The sequence below is a fragment of the Polypterus senegalus genome, chromosome 14 (assembly GCF_016835505.1).
Source record: "Polypterus senegalus isolate Bchr_013 chromosome 14, ASM1683550v1, whole genome shotgun sequence".
Taxonomy (NCBI): Eukaryota; Metazoa; Chordata; class Cladistia; order Polypteriformes; family Polypteridae; genus Polypterus; species Polypterus senegalus.
Window position 1 is genome coordinate 62183501 of NC_053167.1, and position 23037 is coordinate 62206537.

General features: G+C 35.2%; 1 protein-coding gene and 1 long non-coding RNA gene across 4 annotated transcripts in view; one reads left to right on the plus strand and one right to left on the minus strand.

Annotated features, from left to right (window-relative positions):
* Positions 1-438: 438 nt before the first annotated feature.
* Positions 439-23037, minus strand: part of ttll7 (tubulin tyrosine ligase-like family, member 7) — a 254532-nt gene continuing 231933 nt past the window's right edge. For all 3 annotated transcript variants that reach the window (XM_039735295.1, XM_039735293.1, XM_039735294.1), the window contains 3 exons: positions 18572-18732; positions 16609-16782; positions 439-1925 (listed from right to left, as the gene is read on the minus strand). In XM_039735295.1, the coding sequence (XP_039591229.1) occupies positions 1805-1925; positions 16609-16782; positions 18572-18732 (456 nt within the window). In that variant the 3' untranslated portion in view covers positions 439-1804. The remainder of the gene's footprint in view (positions 1926-16608; positions 16783-18571; positions 18733-23037) is intronic.
* Positions 16729-23037, plus strand: part of LOC120514760 — a 67126-nt gene continuing 60817 nt past the window's right edge. Inside the window, exon 1 of the long non-coding RNA XR_005630515.1 lies at positions 16729-16865. This is a non-coding gene — a long non-coding RNA (uncharacterized LOC120514760). The remainder of the gene's footprint in view (positions 16866-23037) is intronic.

Genomic DNA, 23037 nt, shown 5'->3' on the forward strand with positions numbered 1-23037 from the left:
TTTGTTTTTTTTCATTGCCTGATTTAGTAGGGTCTTGGGCAGCCATTTCTCATGCCATCAGCAATTCAACACGACTGGTTTTTTATTTTTAAAGATATCAGTGCATTTGTTTCTTCTTTTCTCTAGGAATGTCTAATGCTGCTTGACTGCTAATGAACGCCACAGTATGCTGTTCTTCACAGTTTCAAACTTGACTTTTGCAAATTGCACAAACTTTCCTAAAATTCTGCAAATGAATCACACTTTTGGCAGGTGAGATGTGAGATGCCAGCCTAGTAACATTCATTGAGGTTTTTAAAACCACATTTAACAGTATTATTAAGAAAATCCACAAAAAAAAAACAACAAGTTGTATATTTAAGCATTTATTCAAATAAAAATGTAAGCATTATTCTCAGAAAGAAAAAAAAAAGAATGTATGTGAGCAAAATAAATATTTGGCTTATTCATAATAAAAAAAGAAACAAAAGAATTAAGGGAAATAGAAACTGGACACAATTAGTTTTTGACCAACATAATTAATTGGAATATTGCTTATAAAAACTGTAATATGAATTAATTTTATGGATCATTAAAGAAGTTTCTTACATAACAAACACAAATGCTCAAATAATTACAAATAATAATAAATACAAATAAACAAAGGAACTTGTTCATTGTCACATAATACCAGCTTTTGTAGTATTAATACTTGAATAATAACTAAACAATTACATCAGGATCCTAATGAAGGACTAGTCTACATGCTTCATGGACAGCCTACATGTCCTACGCCGTCTGACACTGGCACTGTTTCCTACATCGCAGAGAAGAGTATCTGTATAGCAGAGCCAGCTCCACATAAATAGAAAATAAAACATCTGTAGTTCAATTTGACAAACCTCCCTGCTCATCTTGATATGGCAAACTGAAAAGGTATGTGACGCAGTAAATGACTAACAGGAAAAAGGAGTCTTTGCAACATGTTTTGCTATAAAATGAAGATGTTCATTTACAAAGCCTTTTTTAACCATAATGTCCAAGTCAAAATATACTTATTTGTCTTTTTTTCTAGTTGTATAAACAGGCCTTTTTCTTTTGCTTTAAATTACTCATTATCGTTTAATTGTAAATCTCATGCCTAACACATTTGATAAATGCAACATTTATCCATTCAGAAAGTTCCTAAATGAACTTGAATCTCAACAAAGGACAACTGACATTATTTTTAAATAGTGTGCAAAGTAATGCTATTACATTTGTGTTTTTGCTCAAACATTTGGTTATTGAAATAAGGCGAGCATTGACAATTAGTTAAGCACATAGCAATGCCTTGTGTGCTGCAAGCAACCTTATTTTGTCGTACAAATACAGCAGACTTCTTAAATTCATTCTCAAAGGCACACCCTACTTGATTTCCTATCACATTTAAAGTTTTTGTGTTTTTTGTTTCAAGCTTGGAATGTAGTTGGATTCTGGAATCTCCACTTCTACACTGTTAACTCAGTTTGCTGCCATACTTACAGGAATAAATGAATTATTACAAAATGTTTGAATAACAGCACCAAAAATCTTTTGCATTTGTCATAAATAGCAAAATGAAGTAGCTTAAACAGGGCTCACTGATAATCTCATTCCAACTAAATATCACTGAAGCATTCTTTTATTGACTTGAACACAAGATTAGACTGTACATCTTAAAATATTTGCCCTTTATAATGCTAATAGGTACTGTACAGCCAACATAGTATAATACATCGAGAATAAATTATTTGTATTAATAGTTGACATTTACTTCTAAAGCCTTGGCAACATTTCCATGTGGTTAGAACTGTCCAAGTCTCGTCGTGAACAAGCTCCGGGATCGAGGCAGTCCTGAAGATGTGCGGCTGAAGCTGCCAGAGGGACACTTGACAAGGAACTGAGAGGTGACTGGCAACAGATACCTACAGCAGCAGAAAAAGAGACACCGAGATTAAGAAAAGAGCAAGTAACTGTGCAGGCTAGAATGCAAAATCCCCAAAACCACGAGCTTCGTCTTTTTCCTGTTACATGCTAGCCCCTTGTTTGCTCTTCATTTCATTTAAAAAAAAAAAAAGGCAGGTGGAAGGCAGGAGCTGGAAACTGTTCTACAAAGCCATTTTTTTCACATCTGCTTGCTAATATTTCCTTCTGAGAAAGTATTGTGTTGTCAACATGCCTCTCTTTGACTTGACTGTGGCGTAATTTCACAGTTCAATTTCTTTGAACAAAGTGTCAGATGTCTTATACCCTGTGTACATTTTAATCAGCTTTGCACAGTCTTCAGCACTTGTGAAAGTTTGTTTTGAGTGGATCTCAAGCATGTAGCGTCACGCATGATTTGCATGTGCAGTACAGTACGTCTGAACACATATTTTCAGCTATAGTCCTGCCCTAAAGATGACATGTGATTGATTTAATTTCATGAAATCTTGTTCTTTTTCAGTATGCTGGCTCTTCTTGTCTTTTATTTTAAATTTTTAGGTTACATCTGTATAGAATAAACATAATCTGTCAGCACACATTCAAAAGCAGATGTCTCCACACAAACCTCTGGGCACCATTTGCCAGTATTTGCTTTGTTTACAGACAATAAAAATGAGTTGCTGATGTTGTACAAACAGCAGGAAACATTTCATTTTATAAAAATGTAATATTTCTTTACCTGATGGGTAGGAAAAGGAACATCATGCATGTAAAGAAGACGCACCCCACTCTCATTATAGGTAGCACTAATGTGATGTCAGCCTTGACCGGTGAACAACTAATCAGTTAAGCCATATTCTATAAAGCGCCTTTAACACCAAGAAATAGCCTCTTACAAATAATCAGGAGTGTATATCAGTCTGGCCGCAGAAATCAGAAACGTTCTCTGTGCATCCCAATTACCGTTGCCAAATCATCTATAAATTTACAGACAGTTCGTAAAAATGAGCTAAATCTGGTTATGAGTGCAAGATCTGTAAAAAACATTTAGACATCTGCAAAAACCAAAGTCGGAATTTCCTGATGGCATTTAAAGATGCTGCAATCTTGTAATATTCTGTACAATCTTTTTTTTGAGTTCCTTATTCGTATTTGGGGAATATATATAAAATGGTTAACTGATTTTATCAAAACTGGATTTAAGTGTGTTTCATATTTGATAGATGAATGAAACCTCCTAGATTTTTACCATAACAGAGAACAACAGAATTATTATAGCGGAGCGGAGTTTAATTTATATACAGCAGTGTTTCCATCTGTAAAATATTAATAGAAATATTCACTGCTAAGTTACTTGACTGCTTTGTGCATTATGCTTTATTGTGTTTGTTTCTAGAATTGCCATTGACAACAATACAGAGTTAGAAAGACATGATGTTTATCCATAAAACCAAGCATCGGCAGGGCAGTGGATTGTTTATTACCGGCAAAATAAAACGCCAATGCCAACAATTCATTTACAACATGACAGACATGTAATAGTGGGCAATCATACATTGTACTTCCAAAACTGTAAGCTATGATAATGAATCTGTTTATTAAGCAGCTAGACGTATACCTGCACAAGATACCTTAGCAATCTTTGACATTTACCTTTATTGTTTCTGCTGATATTTTTATACAGAACATATTCTATAGAAAAGTTTATAGGGTCCCTATTTTCATGTATACAGAGTACACTGAAATGTTAACTTGCATGTGGTAATCAACATGCAGCATGTCACAACTCTCCAGCGCCAGTAGAACTGCCTTACCAGTGGCTGATTAAATGAGTTGCTCAAGGCCTGGGACTGAACCAACAACCTTATATTTTAAAGTCCATCACCTGACTTGGCCACCAGTCATACTTAATATGTCATGTACAATGAGCAATATAGATGAAACGTCCATCTATTGGAAGCACGGTGGCACTATCACCATAGTCTCCTGCATGGAGTTTGCAAGTTCTCCCCATGTCAATGTAGGTTTCCTCGGAGTTCTCTTGTTTCAGTGAACTGGTGTTGCTAAACTGGTTTGTGTGTGAGTGTGTTCAGCCTTCAATGAACTGCCATCCTGTCCACGTGTTGTTTCCATTTTGCACCAGGTGCTCGTTGGGATAAACTTTAGCTTCCCCACAACTGACACTGAAATCCAACTACAGTATAACACATACAGTTAGTAAATACAGGTCAGAGCGACACAACCAGTGAAAATCTTAACTTTGTTGTCCACCCCCGATTCAAAGGATTTTGCTACAATGCCTTAAGCTCCTTGGCATTAACCCTGAGCGTCTCCTAGGCTCAGAGTTCTATGTAAAATGAGTTAAGCCTAAGTATCTCTCGGGTTAAGCTGTTATGATCCAATGTAAAATGTAAAGCCCTAATGCTTGGTACAGTACAGTTCTGTTGCCATCTAGTGGATAAAATAACATTATGCTGCAAAAAAATCATGAATATTTCTACGCATTTTGCCAGTCTATGGTAACTCATTAATATTTATGAGTGGGAAAAAGCCTTCAACCAAAACACACAATGGGATGTAAAAGAGAAGCTGTAAAGCCAGTTTTAGAACAATCAGAAATAGAATCATTAGTTGAATCAGGCAATAGTCTGGAAAATTGGTCATCAGACAACCTTCAATGTGCATGTCAGGTGAAATGAAGAACTCGCTAAGCCTTGTGTTGTGGAAGCCTACAATAGCACAATGAGCATGTCCATCAGGTGACTCAGGTACAGACAATGTACCCTCTCCTGCACAAGCAACGGAATAAATATTATAGGAAACGTACACAAAGAAACACACTTTTACTGTCCTGCTTGCAACGTTGGGGAGTGTGTTGGTGACTGTTTCAAACATAACAGAGGAAGGATGTGTACTAAAACTGCATCAGTACAGAAGTGGGCACTAAACATTCCTTTTCTACTGTGTTTATGCTGACATTTCAGTATCAACATGTTTCTGTTACACATAATTTTGGCTTAATAAATTAATGAAACTATACACCTATTATCCACAACTTTAAAACCACCTGTCTAACAGGTGACCCATTGAGGCATGGACTCCACAAGAGTGCTGAAGGTGTCCTGTGGTATTTGGCATCAAGACATTAGCAGCAAATCCTTTATGTCCTTCAAGTTGCGAGGTTGGGCCTCTATGGATTGGACATATTCTTCAAGCACATCCCAATGCTCATTCAGATTGAGATATGGGGAATTTGGAGACATAGTCAACACCTTGGGCACTTTGAGTGTTCCTCAAGCCATTCCTGAACAATTTTTACAGTCTTGCAGTGTGCATTATTCTCCTGAAAGAGACAACTGCCATCAGGGAATACAATTGCAATGAAGGGTTGTTTGAGGTCTGCAACAATCTTTAGGTAGGTGTCAAAGTAACATCAAAATGAATGCGAGACTCCAAGGTCTATAAGCAGAACTTTGCAGAGAATCACACTGCTTCCACCAGCTTGCCTCCTGCTGCCATCTCTTCCCCCATTAAGCAATGCACTCGCACCCAGTTATCCACCTGATCTAAAAGAAAACGTATTCATCAGACCAGGCCATCTTCTCCTCTTGCTCCATGGTCCTGTTCCGACTCTCATGTGCCGTGACTGTCATTTTTAGGAGAAGTGGACAGGGGTCAGCAGGGGCACTATGACTGGTCTGTAGCAACCAAGCAAGCTGAGATGCATTGTGTCATTTGACATCTTCCTCTCATGGCCAGCATTAAATGTGTTAGCAATTTGGGCTAAAGTAGCTAGTTCTGTGGCATCAGACCAGATGGGTTAGCCTTTGCTTATCATCCACGTGTCTTTGGCGCCCATGATAATGTCGCTGGTTCACTGGTTATCTTTCCTTGGACCATTTTTAGTAGACACTAACCACTGCAAGCCGGCAATACACAAAACCTGGTGTTTTAGGGATGTAGGGATGCTCTGCCGTCACAGTTTAGCCCTTGTCTTACTCACTGAGATCCTTACACTTGCCCATTTTTCCACTTTCAACACATCACCTTTAAGAACTGACTGAACTGAACTTGTCTTGCTGCCTAATATACCCGACCACTTGACAGGTGCCACTGAAATGGGATTATCAGTGTGATTCACTTCAATTGCCAGTGGTTTTAATAATGCGGGTGATCAGTGTATAATCATGAAGCATACATTATATAAAATATGTTGACCCAGAAAATTAAATGTTAATCAATGCCACAAACACTGAAACTATAATCACTAAAATTTTGTAACAATGACCAGCTATTTGCTTTTTTTTTTTTTGCAAAGGCAAAGAGTAGGGAAGATACTGTATCTTCTTAGATATACGGAAAAATATTTCAAACTTCTCCACTTTAGAGAGGGAGCTCTCTTAACAAATCCCAAGCAAAATATATTAAGTTACAATGATTTAAAAATTTCCGAAATAAATCTGAAACATTATGAAAGAGTGATAAGTTCTGATCCTCCCAACAGATGAGGATGGAAAACAGCTCACTCTTGAATCATTTATTCCAAGACCAAAGGTAATCAAGTCATATAATTCATTGTGCAAACGGTGCAGAAACTGGCAGCAAATAAGTAAGTACCAAATTAAATAGACCTGAACACATTAATGATTTTTGTAACACTGGTGACCATGCAATAGCAAAGACAATTTTACTGTTTTACTGTCTGTGTTAATAAAATAGACACAGATTTAATTTAGTGGAATAAGTGCTATATGTGTGCACTGAAAAAACAAACCTACAAAATAAAACAAAATAAACGCTCTTGGTGGCAGATACATCATCTCTCCACAGGTAACACATTGAGAGCCTGAAGGACGGCAGGATTTGTAAAATGACGTGTTGCATGTATCTTGATGTTAATAAATAGTTTTCATGCTTCACTCACCTAATATATAGAATATATGAAACTTTTGTAGTAAAAGAAGAGCTGCTTTTATTCACTGCCCCCACAGTGTCTCTTATGTCATAGAGGCTATTAGGTATCTAGACCTTTGGAGACCTGTGTATTAATAATGTGTGTATTATTTGTTCAATCATGTTGTCCATGTTGACTTCCACCACACGTTATAAGTTAGAATCATTGTTGGAAGAAACTTTCTCATCTCCTCAAATCTTTCATCAGTAACTACACTGACTTACTTTTGCTTGTAATTGTGAAGATCAACTAATGTCATGGTGTGCATTCCTGAACAATCTTAGGCAAAAAATGGGAAAGGGACTTCTTAATTAATAGCTCAAACAAGGAATGATATTAAATTATTCAGAATACACACTCATTGAACAAATTACTAGGAACACAATATCCTCATAGATCTCCCGCCTCGCTGTGACCAGAGTCCCAAATTATTAATCAAAAGAATATATGAAAGGAGTACACTTGTAACGCTAAAACTCTTTTAACTTGTAAGACTCCTAACTTATTACTAAACATTCTCTATTTCACTTATTTATTCTCTCATCTCCGGAACAACTTCCAGGGATCCTTCCATTATTTAGAGACCACGTGAATTTTAAAACTGACAACTTTGTTGCTCTGTACCCAATACCTGGAAATGTTATAGCTCATTTATTTTTCTGCAGAGTTGCCTCGGATAACGTGGTCAGCCTTTACAATGTACACATACTTGATGTGTGTGCGCATGTGTATACAGAATATACATACATATACAATTATATTGTTAGATTCTACAATTACATTACATGCAAGCTTTACATTTCTTAATGTATATATTATACCTACTGTATAGCCACTAAAGATATTTAATATCCTAAAGAATAAAGTAAAGGTTGTGAATTGTCCTTATTTAATGATGGTATAATTACATCATTAGAGAGAGTACTTGATGTGGTAGCATTGAGACAGACAGCTCACATGCAACAAATTAGGTGATCTATAATTTGCCCTCAGTAATATGAGCTCTTACACAGTAGGAGTAAGTCATTAAGTAATATTAACTCTAATATACAGCTATAGGAGATGTCAGCAAGTTTTATTACAGGTAAAAAAGTTCCAATTTTCCCTTTTAATGAAAAAACTTAGCGGCATGAAATCTTCCAAGAAGATATTTGGTAAATTATTATAGCATTAGCTCAAATTACATTTGCATTCAAATGAAAGCCTTTGTGCAATTTTAAAGAGTTTGCTTTAATGAATAACAGAGACCACTGCCGTTTTCAACTGCCTTTCCTATTATTATTTTCTATTAAAGAAAGGAAGATCTGTAGCCTGAGGTTGGTTGTTTTGTTTCCATTTAAAAATCTTATGGTTTCCCAACACAATACATTGTGTCCATCTACATATCATTTATTTTTAATTTCATAACACAGTATGTTTTTTAAATTAAAAAGGTGATCTAAGACAGAATCTAGTTAACAAAGACTCTCATATTCCCTGTGCTATCTGACCTGTGATCTCACAGCATGCAGACAGTAAGCTTTACAAATAATAGTGCTTGAAAGCTAACACAGGCACCATGTGTGTGATAAAATATTCATGCAACTTGTTACTGCACAGGAGACACAGAGTTTACAACTCTGTTGTAGAGTAAATTTGTTTTTAGAGAAATGAGCAAGATAGCAAAATCAAAAACAAAAGTATATACAAGTTTGCCTTGCAATACAAATGTTATCCTTCTACTTTTTCTGATTACAAACCAAACATATGCTGCCAGGCTAAATGGCACTGCCAAACTAAAAGACCGAGTATATGCATGTGGGTGCGCTTTGCAGTGCCCATTGTCAGACTGGCATCACTTCCTGAGGATATTTCACCTTTGCTACTACTTCAATAAGCTCCATGTAGTTTACAGTCTTGACAAAAACAAAACTGATACAAAATAGTATGAAACTATACATGTTCAGCTTTTATCCACTTTATTAGGTAAATTATTTAGTGTGACAGTTTATGAGTTGTGATTCGTATTATTTTTCGTGGTAAAAAGGAAAAAAGATTTGTATCAGGAGGTCCATTATTATTATTATCACTGTTGGTATTTTTATTACCTTTAAAATCTCACCTGAAAACCTATCTTTTAACCTTGGCTTTTTATACTTGTATGTTACTATTTATTTTTGGTGTATTTACTCACTGTATGTATGTGTGTGTATATATATATATATATATATATATATATATATATATATATACATACATATACAGTATATATAAAATGTATATACTGTTTGCATTGGTATGTTTATGGTAGTTGTACAGCAATTTGGTCAACTTTTGTTGTTTTCAAATTTGTTTTATAAATTAAGTTGATATGACTGTTGAGTAAAATACTAACAGTAAATATTCAATTTGAGTAATGACAAAGTTAAGAAATGAAAGAGAACAAAATTTAAGAAAAAACACAAGGGTTGGATTAGGGTTAGTACAAAGGATAAATACGAAACTACAACACAAACAAAAATGTGTGATGGTTGATTGGGTTTAGGAATGCACAGTAATAAGAATAATATCTATTCTTTAGACAAGGCAATGCATCTATCATAAACCATTACCGTACATGTATATTTTATTTAAATATTTCTTTAATGTGATTAGGACAAATGTATTTGTTAATTTACTGTAAAGGGTTACTTTTAGCAATGCCGACAGCCAGAAGGGCAAAGCAATATGAGAAGGCTATGACAGATGAATACCAACCTTTATAAATCAAGTATAGATTTTGGCAACTCTACATTTTAGATGAAAAAAGCTTAAAACCTTTCTAGGTAATACTGAACAGAACAAAATTCTCCACTAACTCAAATTAAATGTACCGTAATCCATCATAATGACAAAACCAGGAAGCAAGAGAAGCCAAAGTACTGCAAAAAGTTCATATGTTTATTTATATTTGGTGCCAGTGCAATCATGCGTTATTCCTACTTCATTATCAATTATTAAATAATGCTGCTCAAGAAGTAGTGGCTCAGAGTACTGCATAGCACATCAAATTCAAAATTACAAACAAACAGAAAAATTCAATAGGGCAGAAAACTAATAAAAGATTTTTTCACAATAAAGAACGGAGAGAATAAATAGCAGCCATCACAAAACAAATTCCAGAGTAAAAAGGAAGTCATGGTTCATAACACAGATGAGAAGCAGACTTAGACTAACCAGTCACCAAGCTCATCCGTGGTTATTCTAACAATACATGGTCATTATCATCTCACTTACGTAACTATTAAGACATAAAAAATTACATTTGGAACATTGCATGTTTATACTATTCTTGTGTTTCCAGGTCAAGAACGTCTAAAGCTATACCATGTCCCACTTGTCATTGCAATCCATTTGTTGGTGCTTAATCCATAATGACAATGAGGGCATGCCCTACCCCAGTGCTTCCCAACCTTGGTCCTGTGGACCCCCTGTGGCTCAAGGTTTTTGTTCCAACCAAATTCCTAATCAGTGACAACACCTGATAACACTGAGCTCATTAAATTAGCTGGTATTATTTTTCTTTTATTCTTCATTCAGAAAAGTACAGCAGCGTGATTTTTACATTTATGACACATTTCTGCTTTTGCTATAGATTTAAATGCTTAACTCTCTTTTGTTGATTTCATTATATTTTGCCCTTTCTCTGTGCAGTTTTTCCCCTTCTTATTAATGACAATTAAAAATGAGCAGAGCAGACACCCTGGCAAACAACACTGAATAATCAAGGGCTGTAACTACTTTAGCATCAGGCATCAGACCCACTAATTAGTAAATAATGGATTAATTAAACAATTAGAGCACCTAGAAAAGTAGAATGAAAATCAAGATTAAAAAAAAAATATATATATATATATCTATATATATATATATATATATATATATATATATATATATATATTACCAAGCTTAGTTTTCTAATTTCTATATTGTTCCCAAAACACAGAACTTGGGAAATAACATATCACTTAATTAGCCCAGGAGTTCAATTAAAAACAGAAACTGGTAGGTACAAAAACCTGCAGCCACAGTGAGCCCCCAGGACCGAGGTTGGGAAACACTGCCCTACCCTATGTTGATGTCAATACAGGAATTTTTGAAACTTTGTAAGAACAGGAAGGTGTTTTGTTTCCATTCATTTTATTTCTCACCTACCAATGTTTTACTTTTGTATTTACTCTCTGTTGTTTTTAAACTTGATGACCTTGGCTCCTGAATTTTGTTTCCTGTTCTGCCTTCTTGTTACAGACAAACACCTACTTGACCACTTTCATTGGTTGCAGTTTCTTGTAATGATTTGCAAATTTTATAGAAGCCACAATGAAGCACTTCATGCACTTCTATTTATGTCTGGGTAGATGGGATTAGGAGTGAAACTGGGGGTGCCATAATGGCTCATTACTTAGTAATAGAATATTCATTAATTTAAGCAAGACAGCTAATTAAGATACTTTGAATTACTTTGTTTTACATTTAATTAATTTAATTACAGCATTTATATTGATTTTATCATTTAACAATTTTCACATCTTAACAGTTGTTTTAATGAATGGGCTTACCAGTGGCAAATCAACCAGAAAAAAATCACTGCAAATAAAAAAAAAAAACAAAACTACCTGCAAAAGTAACGTCCTGGAATCACACTCTTGCAGTGGTCCAATATGTGATGATTTTGGTTTAAGATATATATTTTAATACAGAATGATACTGAGAACTATATTAATAACTGAACACAAATTCTGGATGAGAAAAGAGTGCCAATGGATTTCACCACTATACATATGTGAAACTCAACAAACTAACATGTAAATTACTGGGAAGATGTATTCAGATTATTATAAGAATATAAAAAATACAAGTAAAATCTGTAAGCAATCAGTTTGTATTTCTTTCTGTTTGTTTTTGTGATGATGTGATGTCTTTACAAAATTTTTTTTTTTATCAAAATTAATGGTATACTGTGAAACTGAACTCTATATAAAGACTGTTACTTACATAGTGTAATGAAAAAATAAAGAGGTATGATATTGTGCCTCGCAGTTAGGAGACCCAGGTTCACTTCCCGGGTCCTCCCTGCGTGGACTTTGCATGTTCTCCCCGTGTCTGTGTGGGTTTCCTCAGGTTACTCCGGTTTCCTCACACAGTCCAAAGACATGCAGGTTAGGTGCATTGGCGATTCTAAATTGCCCCTAGTGTGTGCTTGGCGTGTGTGTGTGCACGCCCTGCGGTGGGCTGGCACCCTGCCCGGGGTTTGTTTCCTGCCTTGTGCCCTGTGTTGGCTGGAATTGGCTCCAGCAGACCACCATGACCCTGTAGTTAGGATATGGAGGGTTGGATAATGGATGGATGGGTATGATATTGTTTGATTTCAAAAAAAATATGTATTGTTTGCTTCACAGCAATACTGATCACTGTAATCTTAAACTGGGCTATTTGTACGGTAGTTAGGATATAGCGGGTTGGACGATGACTGACTGACTGACTGTATGGTTTTTCGCAAACCACATAGGCCACGTGTTACAATCACATCTCGACATTCTCAAATCTAAATTGCAATCTAAATTGCTTGACGTGTTGCTAATCAACTAATTATTTAATCCTTTCCTTTAGGTGTTTACTTTGTCAAAAAAAGCTTAAACCTTAAAAAAGAGATGTTTTTACTTTTGAGGTCAGGCTCGTAAAGAATTTCATTGTTGTAAATTGAAAGCAGAGCATTATTATTTATGATAAAAGGTACTAGATTATACTACCTTAACTGTACATAATTGTAGAGCAATGTGTTACATTTTGCACTGATGCCCTGAAGAAATCAAAAACGCGGACTATGCTTAACTGTGTCTTTGTGCCTTAGCGCTGCTCAGTTAAAAAGGCTGAAATCTACAGCAATTAAAGCTGTGTAGCATTTACTGTGACCTATATTTTAAGAACAATTCAAGAGTTCCAAATTATAAAGATTTATGAATGAATGAAAATAAGTATACATGATTGCTACAATATTGTGACACAATGCTCTAAAGCAATATCTGTTCAATTAAACACACTGATGTGAACTTACCTCATTCCAAACGTTTAAACAGTGTAAGTGTACAGCTTCAGTGTAAATGTGCATGAAAAAGCAAGTGGACTCTGAGGTCCTAAGTAAAATTGGAAAATGCAGGGGTAGTATATTGAAATGCAAAACAATATCCAATGTAATTTTCAGTTATAATCTTCTAAACAATTCAGTGAATATAAAGTAAACATGCTAAAATGTCTCATTCTTCATATGGACTACAATATAATTTGAGATTATTCTATTTTAGAATAAAGAGAAACCTGAACAATAACTCTTTTTAACCCTCCATTTTCTAAACCCGTTTTTTTCATGTTCAAGGTTACAGGTAAATAATTTTATTTATTTCATACAAAAAACATATGAGTGATATGCCTATTTCTGTTTTTTTCTCTCAGTCACCCCCATGTCTACATCTATCTTTTGAATTTTGAAAAATACAAATCCAATTCATTTTCTTTCAATTATATTTTGTACATTACTGGAGTACAAGTGTTTTTAAGTAGATAGAAATATATTCTTTCTTGTTGTTATGCTAATAAACCTAGATGTAACAATTTTATATGTGTATTTAAATATTTTAATGACCTTAAGCAATTTCTTTCCGCTTCATTATTGCAATGATAAAGCCTTTGTGCATCTGCTATTGAACACAATGCATTTTTAAACTAAAGTCAACTAATTGAACAGAATGCTAAAGCATACTTTTGTTTTTGTGAGCATCTACTACCTGTATGCACTTAGACTGCATTCCTTGCCTTTAGGTTACATAAAGTACATTTTGGTAGACTGTGTAGCAGATGTCTTTTGCAGCAATATGCCTATTATGCTGAAAAATGTGAACCAATAACTTTGATTAATTGATAAAAACAAATTCACCGGAAATTAATTTATCATTCTACTGACCCATGTAATTGTGGTGAAAACAGTGGATTTTTTTTTCATTATCCACCTTACTAAAAGTGTCTGTGTGTCTGTCCAGTTGCTACATCTATGTCATATCACAATCATTTGTAGCAATGCATTTTATTACCACATGTATTACGAAATACATTCAAATTGATGATTAACACTGAGGTCTACGTTGATTTCTTAGATATCAACCCGCCTTAGGAATACTGTTAGTCTAAAGAACTTTCTATTTTTATTTATTTTCATGTTGAAGCAACACTGCTTCATTTATAAATATTAATTTATTATTTTTTGCATAATAAATAAATCAGTACAGAAATATTCCACACTAAACAAATATGCAATATCAAATTACAAGATGTATCTCTTTATTACCAGTTAACTCCTCAGACTTTTTGGACCGATTTCCCTAAAAAGAAACAAGTGGTCATTAGGGCCTGCTTGCCTTTGCATGTTGATAAAATGCTTGTCCTAAGTATTTATTTATTTATTAAACAAATTCATGTTGAGAACAAATCGGGCATCAGACTGCGTCAGTTAGGCTCCCCACCTAGATGGGGAACTGGTGTTACTAAAAATCTGACAATTACCTTTTTCCCCTATGATGTGCTCTTCTAAGAAACCTTTAATTTGCTCAGAAGTGGTTATTAAATGTGAATAGCAAGAGCTGTGAAGTGCATGCTAGTACATCATTATGTTTTTGTGCCTCTCTGCAGGATAACAGGTACTCTAAAAAGTGCATGTTTATAAGTGAGGATGAACAATTGATAATTTCACTTGAATGGTTCAGGTACATGCCAACACAAATAATGAAACACTGGCAGGAAGGCCATAAGTAAAAGCTTGCAGTGCTGCTGAAAAGTAGTTTAGCAGCACAGGAAACCGTAGCATGTGGTGGTAATGGAATGACTAGTGTCTTTCCCAATCCAGTAGGAAACATCATTAGCAGATCAATTGTGAAGTGAAGTGCATTTTATGTGAATGGCAAGGAAGTTGAAATATGTGCTGAGAGGGAAGTTGTACGTTAAAAATGGTCTCCCTGCTTCAAGTCAAATCCCACACATCCAGTTGTAAAAAAATACACTTTTATAGGGTCATGGACAGAGTAAAAAAATACTACTAGCATTAAGCTGTCATGCCTATTAAACCTGATTTGTGCACCAATGGCATCTATGATTGCGATACGGTTTTGAAAGAGAGAGTGGTCTGTCTGTTCATCTTATCATGATCTTCATAACTGATAATTAGATGACAATATAAAACCTGTCAGTTTTGTATAATATATTTTGTACGTTCCTCAGTAATAATTAAAGTTAAAGCAAATTCAGCAGTTACTGATCCTGACCATTGCCTACTGATTTTATTGTGTGTTTTCATTCCAACTGAGCACTAAATTGTTAAATGAGAAGCATCATTAAAAATAAAATAATCAATCTGGGCAGCTGTTTTAATTAGCTGGCTATGATCATGATAGGTGTAGTGGGTAAAGAGAAGTCTGTAATATAATTAATAAGCAAGTACATTATTCATGTCTATTACTTACTTTACGATAATTCTAAAAATACATTTTATTGCATGACCCTTTCAGTCCGAAATATATGACCGTGATCAGAATCTACATTGATGCCATGAAATTCATAATTACAGTGTATCTGAGTTTAAAAAATGAACATCACTTAGATCATCAGTTTAAAAGAAGCCATCATATTATAAGGCAGATAATATATTGTGCCTTATTAATATTAATTTGAAAAGTAAAGGGATGGGACCAATTAAAAGGAACATACCAAGGCAGGATGTGGCAATTTCAGGCTGCCATTAAACCTGACAGAATGTCTGTGTGCTTTAGCGATGAATGAAAAGATTTAAGTAAATATGGGGAGATCTACTGATAGAGGGCACAACTGTCTGGATTTTAAGTGGTTACAATAATACATTCTAACGCATCATGAGTAGTCTTATTAAAAGTTTAACAATTTTGTGAAAGAAGTTGTTTAAAATTATGATCTGCTAAAAATTTTCTCAAAGTAATCTCGCTTTTGTATGTAAAAATTTACCTTATTTGCATCTCTCTACAATGTCGAATGAGTCAATTTATATTGGTTCTCACATAAAATCCAAATTAAGTTTTAGTGTAACAGATGTCCAATTTATCAAAATAATTTACATGATCACACTTAATAGTAAGCCTGGTCTAAAGATAATAAATTGTACTGATTTTAAACAATGTATACAAGTACATTTTTGTAACATAATACCAAGCACTCGAGGCATTATACAGTATACCGGGAGAACGTACCGCAGCTACATGTGAATACTTCATTATGAAATATGATCGAGGGCAAAGGAAAAATTAAAAAAAAAAAAAGATATTTCCCAGGGTCTAATATTTCTACTATGTTTTTATAGTTTAGTTTTCTCCATTATTACTTCTCAGTGAATCTTGCCAGGGAACTCTGGAATGCTTGGAAAACACATAAGGTCATTGTGGTTTTATTAGCACAACATAGCCTTTTGGCTTTGACATCCCTTCTTGGTAGTCCAAGCCTAATTTATCAGAATCTTGACGTGCTGCACTCCACAGGCACGTAAACAATAGTTGTTCTGCTAGATCAATATATTTTGATTGCGCTGGGTACATATACTCAGTATACAAATATTAATAAATGTTACACGTTCAAATTTTCCATCACAAGTATGCATATTCACACTCTTTACAGTTACAAAATTACAAAAGAAGTCATACCTTGTGTCATCCCATTCTGGACTTAGTCCAGTCAAGGAACCTCTGGAATCAGCTACAAACTTGTAAACTACTAAAAGGCAGTCTCTGCAAAGCTGAACTAGACGTTGACAGCACTGGAGTTCTTCAGGAGTAACTACCTCTGTGCTTTTGCTGAAAATCGTCTCCCAGGATGTACTATTGTCACAAAAAATAGAAAAACATGAATGTTTTATTCATATCCAGAAAATGTTATATATGACATCTCAAAAAGATTCTGGGTAAGTTCACTATTATTATTATAATAATTATTATTATTATTGAGCGAGAGAGAGAAATTGACAGGCATGTATATAGTAGATAATATTCAGAAATAAAATAATTTCTAAAAGATGACGGGAAGGGAAACTGAACAAAATGCAGGTGACATCCTTTAAAAATTAATAAAATCCATGAAACAAGCTGAACAGTAATGAGCTGTTTACTGCATTTAGAACTGAAGCTTATTAAAATGGGCACCATATGGCTTACAGAACTTGTGCTAATCCTCAGACACTTTTGCACAGTTCAAGTGAGATGAACACTCAGTTGAAAACACTACAGGCTCATGACAGATTTAGTTAATTATGTTGAGCAGCACAGGTGCAAGGCTCTACAAGTGAGCTCTCAGAAATTTCGAGCTCTTAATGACAGGGCAGAGGCAAGCATAAACCCCTAAGCTCCTCATCTATGCAGTAACAACTCAAGAAATTTACATGCTTTCATTTTGCTTAAGTAAAAGGCAGCCTGTATCAATGCACAGAAGTATAAGGATTGTTTCTCAACAACTTACAATTGCCTCAACTATATTTAATAAAAGCAAGAGTCATGTTAGAACAAACCTGCGGGCTAACAAAAATGGTTAAAGGTTTTCAGTTTTTAAACTATAAAGATAATTTAAGAATAGGAAATAAGACCCAATGGTAGATTGGTGACCGTATGGTCCCTGCCTTGCATCCAATGCTTTTAGGATAGGCTTTGGCCAAATGCAACCCTGAATTGGAATAAGAAGGTTTGACAATGTAACAGTATGTTCAAATGTTAAATATCAATTAGCAGGGACAAATGTTACATTTTTATTCCAAGAGTTACAAGTTCTAGTGACTCTGTATGTGCATCTGTAGTAACATGGGAGATGATGACTGCGTATTAAAAAATCTTACTAGGTTCTATTTGCTATCCAGTCATCCCCAGATGCAATACTTTTGGAAATATACTCTATAAGTTCACTAATTGTACTTAGAAAAGTCATCGTTTAAACTTTTTTTAATATTTCCTATAGTATCAGAATATCTAGCGTGTTACCATTAAAACAGTTTATATTTTCTGGAAGGGTAGGCCCTTCGTTTAACTTGAGGGTGCGGCACCATTGGCGCAGGAGGAGGAATGATTTCCTTGGCTTGAACCTTCTCTCTAATTTATGACACTTAATTTGGCTCCACAGTATACTAACTTAAAGTAACCTTAGAAACATAGCCAGTTATAAACACACAAGCGGTTATGAAACATATTGAATTTCCAGTTTTTAAATAATTGTTTTCATTATTCAAGATGACTGCTGAAAATGTGTAATTGTATCTTATTGATCCATCTAAGTATAACACAATAATACATGTTAAATCAAAAATATAACTGAATTATGCTAAACATTTTAACATGAGAGAGAGGGGGAGAGAGATAGAAGAATGGCTTGGCCAGATTATTCTGCGTGTTAGACCAAATGAAAGGCACCTGATATGTGCAAGAAATTTTATATTTTTTATAGAGGATAGAATAAAGCAACCCACTATTAAAAAAGAGCAGTAATTTACCATCTGTCTTAGTCATAAGTCCCTCAATAACCATAAATATAGACTTTCCTTTTGTAAAAATCATATAGTGTGCTGTGGTACTCATTAAGGAAAAAAGAAAAGGGAAAAAAAAACTCTTTTTACTTTATCCAGCCTACCCAGAATTAGAGAAACAGTTCCAAAGTCCTTGGCCATGGCTCCAGAGTAGGCGATTAAAGACACGGTTAAAAAGGCGATATAAATGCAAGTTGTCAATGTCAGGCTCCTTCCAGATTCTCTGAAGAACTGAGCGTATGTTTGTTCTCACTATGTCCAAAACCTAGATGGGATATTCAAAAGGAACATTAAGCACTTTTGCAGGTGTTTGTGGGAGAAACAACCTCCAGAAACAGCTGGCTTTTTTATAATTGAAAGTCAGTATGGGAATAAAGTTTTGAGACTTTCTGGTAGGCTTGCACCTTCACAGTGTGAAGCAGCAGACAAATCGAATGTAATTATGCTGACTCTGCAAAGAGGAAATTCCTGATGACAACTGAAAATGAGCATGGTTATTTTGGACTTTAATTACTGACTACATATGCCCCAAAACAGTACATTTACAAAAATAAACAGACCTGGCAAAGAGCATTAATGGTTCGTGCTTGATAAAGGTTTTTTTTTTTCCTTTTACACATTTGCTTCAGGGCATTTTCAATGTCTGTGAATCTTCAACCTACTATGAATACTTGAAAGCTGATGTTCAGCAGGGATGCAAGGTTTAATGATATTTCCGACAGAAAACTGTGAGCCCTTCGAGTGTGAAGGATGGCATAGATTCACTGCCTGCCTTGAGGTTAAATTGACCCCTGCCTACTTATTAAGAGAATGGCACAGTCCTTAACAAAAAAGTAGACAGCTATACATCAGACCTAATAATAGCCACGGTAACGTCATTTGAACTCCTTCATTAATATTAATAGTTTGCACTCTGGCAAATACTTTAACAAAAAGGCAACAGCTTCACTCCACAAGCACATTCTATACCACACCAACACAAATGAAATTTCCATTGTACACTTTATCTACATGCATATCCCAAAGCACTTCAGATGACAAAACATCAATTCTTGTCTGAGTATATTCCATCGGCTAAGGCCACAAACTTCAGAAAGCCATGTATGTAAAATACAGTTGAGCAGACATCAAACTTCAATTTAATTTCAGCTGCAAGGATTTGGTTCAGGTGAATCGTTGCTTTGAATATGATTGCATTTGTCAGGCTTAGAGCCCGTGGGTTAATTTCATTTCTTTGAGTGAGCATAACAGGCAGATTAAGCTTGTATTTGTGCTGAATTCATTGAACCATTGAACAAATATTAAATGTACATGCACACACTATCAAATACACACACATATTATATTAGCAAATTAAGTCAAGTCTTTGATGCTGATTATATTATTTTTCAAATATTAATTAAAAAGTTCTTATTTTTAAAAAGTTTCAAAAATAGCGTGTTCATACAGTTCCTTGCAATTGCTTGCTTATGCAGTTCACTATTAGGCTGGGGAAACTTCTGATTATTGGAGATCTCTACCTTTTCTGTGCTGGCCATGGTATTTTCCTTGCTCCCAAAATGCTGCCATGAAAAAATATCTACTCTCAATTGTTCCTGTTTGAACGACTGCGGTATTATGGGTACCACAAAATAGATCAGCATTCTGCACACAGTTGTCACTACCCTGCACACTTTCCTCTCTCAGAGAAAGTGCAGCTCCTTGTGAACGTACATTTTACAAACAGGACACAAAATTGACAGACAAACAAAGTAACCAGTTGGTGGGCTAATCTAATATTCACCTATCTGATCATGTTTATTAACTCCTTATTCATGGCAGGACACTGTCATATTTCAAAGTTGTTTGTGTATATTGCAAAAAAAAAAAAAGTCAAGCAAAACGAATAATGGTATTTTTACATACCAAAGGGTGTCTTATTTCCAATAAATCATGAGTTTTCATGCTGTCTGCTCTCTGTCATTATTAAAATATGCAATTTACGAAGGTATACCCCAAGGCAAGCAGCACATCACAACTGAGTGAATACGCTTTTAGCAAAGATTTTACCTACTTTAAGCCACCTACAGAATGGACAGATGAGTTTCCTGGACAAACTGGTGAGGAAGGCAGGCTCTATTGTAGGCACATAACTGGACAGTTTGACATCCGTGGCAGAGCGATGGGTGCTCAGCAGGCTCCTGTCTGTCATGGAGAATCCACTGCATCTACTGAACAGGATCATCTCCAGACAGAGGGGTAGCTTCAGTGACAGACTTCAGACTGAGGAGATCGTTCCTCCCCCACACTATGCGACTCTTCAGTTCCACCCGGGGGAGTAAATGCTAACATTATACAAAATTATTGTCTGTCTGTTATACCTTCATTGTTATCACTCTTTAATTTAATATTGTTCTTTATCAGTATGCTGCTGCTGGAGTATGTGAATTTCCCCTTGGGATTAATAAAGTATCTATCTATCTATCTATCTATCTATCTATCTATCTATCTATCTATCTATCTATCTATCTAATCTAATGATGACTCTTCAGTCATATTACGTGTCATAGTTATGGGCAAAAGACAAAAAATAAATGGCTTTTGTGACAGCTAAGCAGAAAGCTTGAATCAGGTTCTGATCACAGTTTTGACTCTGTTGAGAATGACACATTTGATGAAGGACTTGATGTTATGTTTAGTAATACTCTGAAGCATAATGGGCTCAATTACCATACCCAGAGCCTGACTGCTGCATGTTCTCCCAATGTTAGTCTACCAAGTAGTGTTTGTTCAATTTCAACTTAAAATATAGGCAGTTTTTCTAAGCATACTTGTGAGTACTGTTACACTGTACTTGTTTTATGTGAGGGCCCCACCTTCAATCTATTTAAAGTCACAGTCTATTTAAATCTATTTAAAGTTACTCTGCTCATTTTGCTGTGTCGCGTGCACATGAGAGGGAAAAAAACAGGCGCTTCAGATATTGGCTTGTTCAGGGTATAATTCCTACCTCAACACACACACACAAGAGCTAGGGGATCGACTGCAAGTGCAATTTATTTATCTTGTTTTTAATCACACTTATCTCTGACCAACCCAAAGTCAGAAATGACCGCGATTACAAACAAGAAATAAAATTAAAGTGCAGCCTTTTTGGAATCAGGTGCAATTATGAAGTGAGCACTTGTTGAATGAAACAGAGTAAAATATCTTGCACAGCTCTGTTGATTAATTAAGTGATGGTGGCGGGGTTCAGGCAGATTATACCATGAATAAATCTCATGTGCTTGTGACCTATTGACTTCGACCTATGACTGAAAAGTAGCTGAGAAACACTGGTTTAGATGTATGTGTCTGTATGACTAGCTCTGTGGTCAGAGTGCCCGTTTCCTGCCTTGTGCCTAGGGCTGCCAGCAAAGGCATTGTTCCCAACCCCTAACCCTGCGTTGGAAGAATCCTGTATGAAAATATATGTATGTACTTAATGTATTCCATATATGAAATGCAAGTCAAGATATCAGAACAACATGGAAGCTAGTTATAATTCCTTGGTAAAAAAAATCTAATAGCTAATATGTTATACAGAATTTCACCAAATGAGAGTCTTCAAATATTTCTTAAACATTTATCCATGTAAAGATTTTTCCAAAGAAGCTCCAAGAATGTGAAACGGGCTGCCAAAAAGATAACAGACTAATTATTTACTGGTGCAATGTCTGCACATAAAATATCAGTATTTGTCTATTCTTATTCTATAGAATTGCCCCCAAGTACGCATAGCCCATAATATTTAATATTAACTACAAGTTTCACTCAGCCTGAACACTGTCTGTGTGTAGTCTGCATGTTTTATACTGCCTGTTCAGGTTTTTCTCTGGGTTCTCTGGTTTTCCTCTCACATTTCTGTGGGTTGCAAAATTAAAAATCAATATAAATACTAGTAAGTTTTTTTGTCAATTATGCCATGTCAACCCATTTTGAAATTGCATATTCTGTGTCTCATGCTTTTTCATATGAAATTAAATAAATCCTCCAAAGACATATAGTTATTATGTCTGGTTATACACAGGCATAGCCCCTCATCCTCCAAAAAAATAAATTATATAAGCCACACTAATGCTACTTGGAATAATACCAGAGAGCAAAACAGTTGACCTCCTACGAGTGCATGGATTACATTCTGGGTTTCCTTACAGAATTACTGGTGGGGCTAATTGGTGTTACGAGCAATGAACTGGTTCTTATTTTGGGGTTGATTAATACCTTCAGCCTGATGCTACTAGTGTCTCTTTTCACCTGCCCATGATTCAGTATGAAACTTGAAGACTCAGAAGTTAATGACGATGAAGACTTAGAAATGAATGCTGTAAAGTGAGGCTTACATTTCACTTTATCTAAAACGTTAGATAACGTTAGGTTCAGATAATTAAACCTGCTTAGTCAAGCAGAGGAGACTATGTGGTGACCTAATCCATGTATTTAAAATCCTCAAAGACATAGATAAAATAAATTCAGAAACATTCTTTCAGCTTAAGGGTGAATTACAGGTATGTACTATAGGACATCACTGAAAATGAAGGGGAAGTGCATT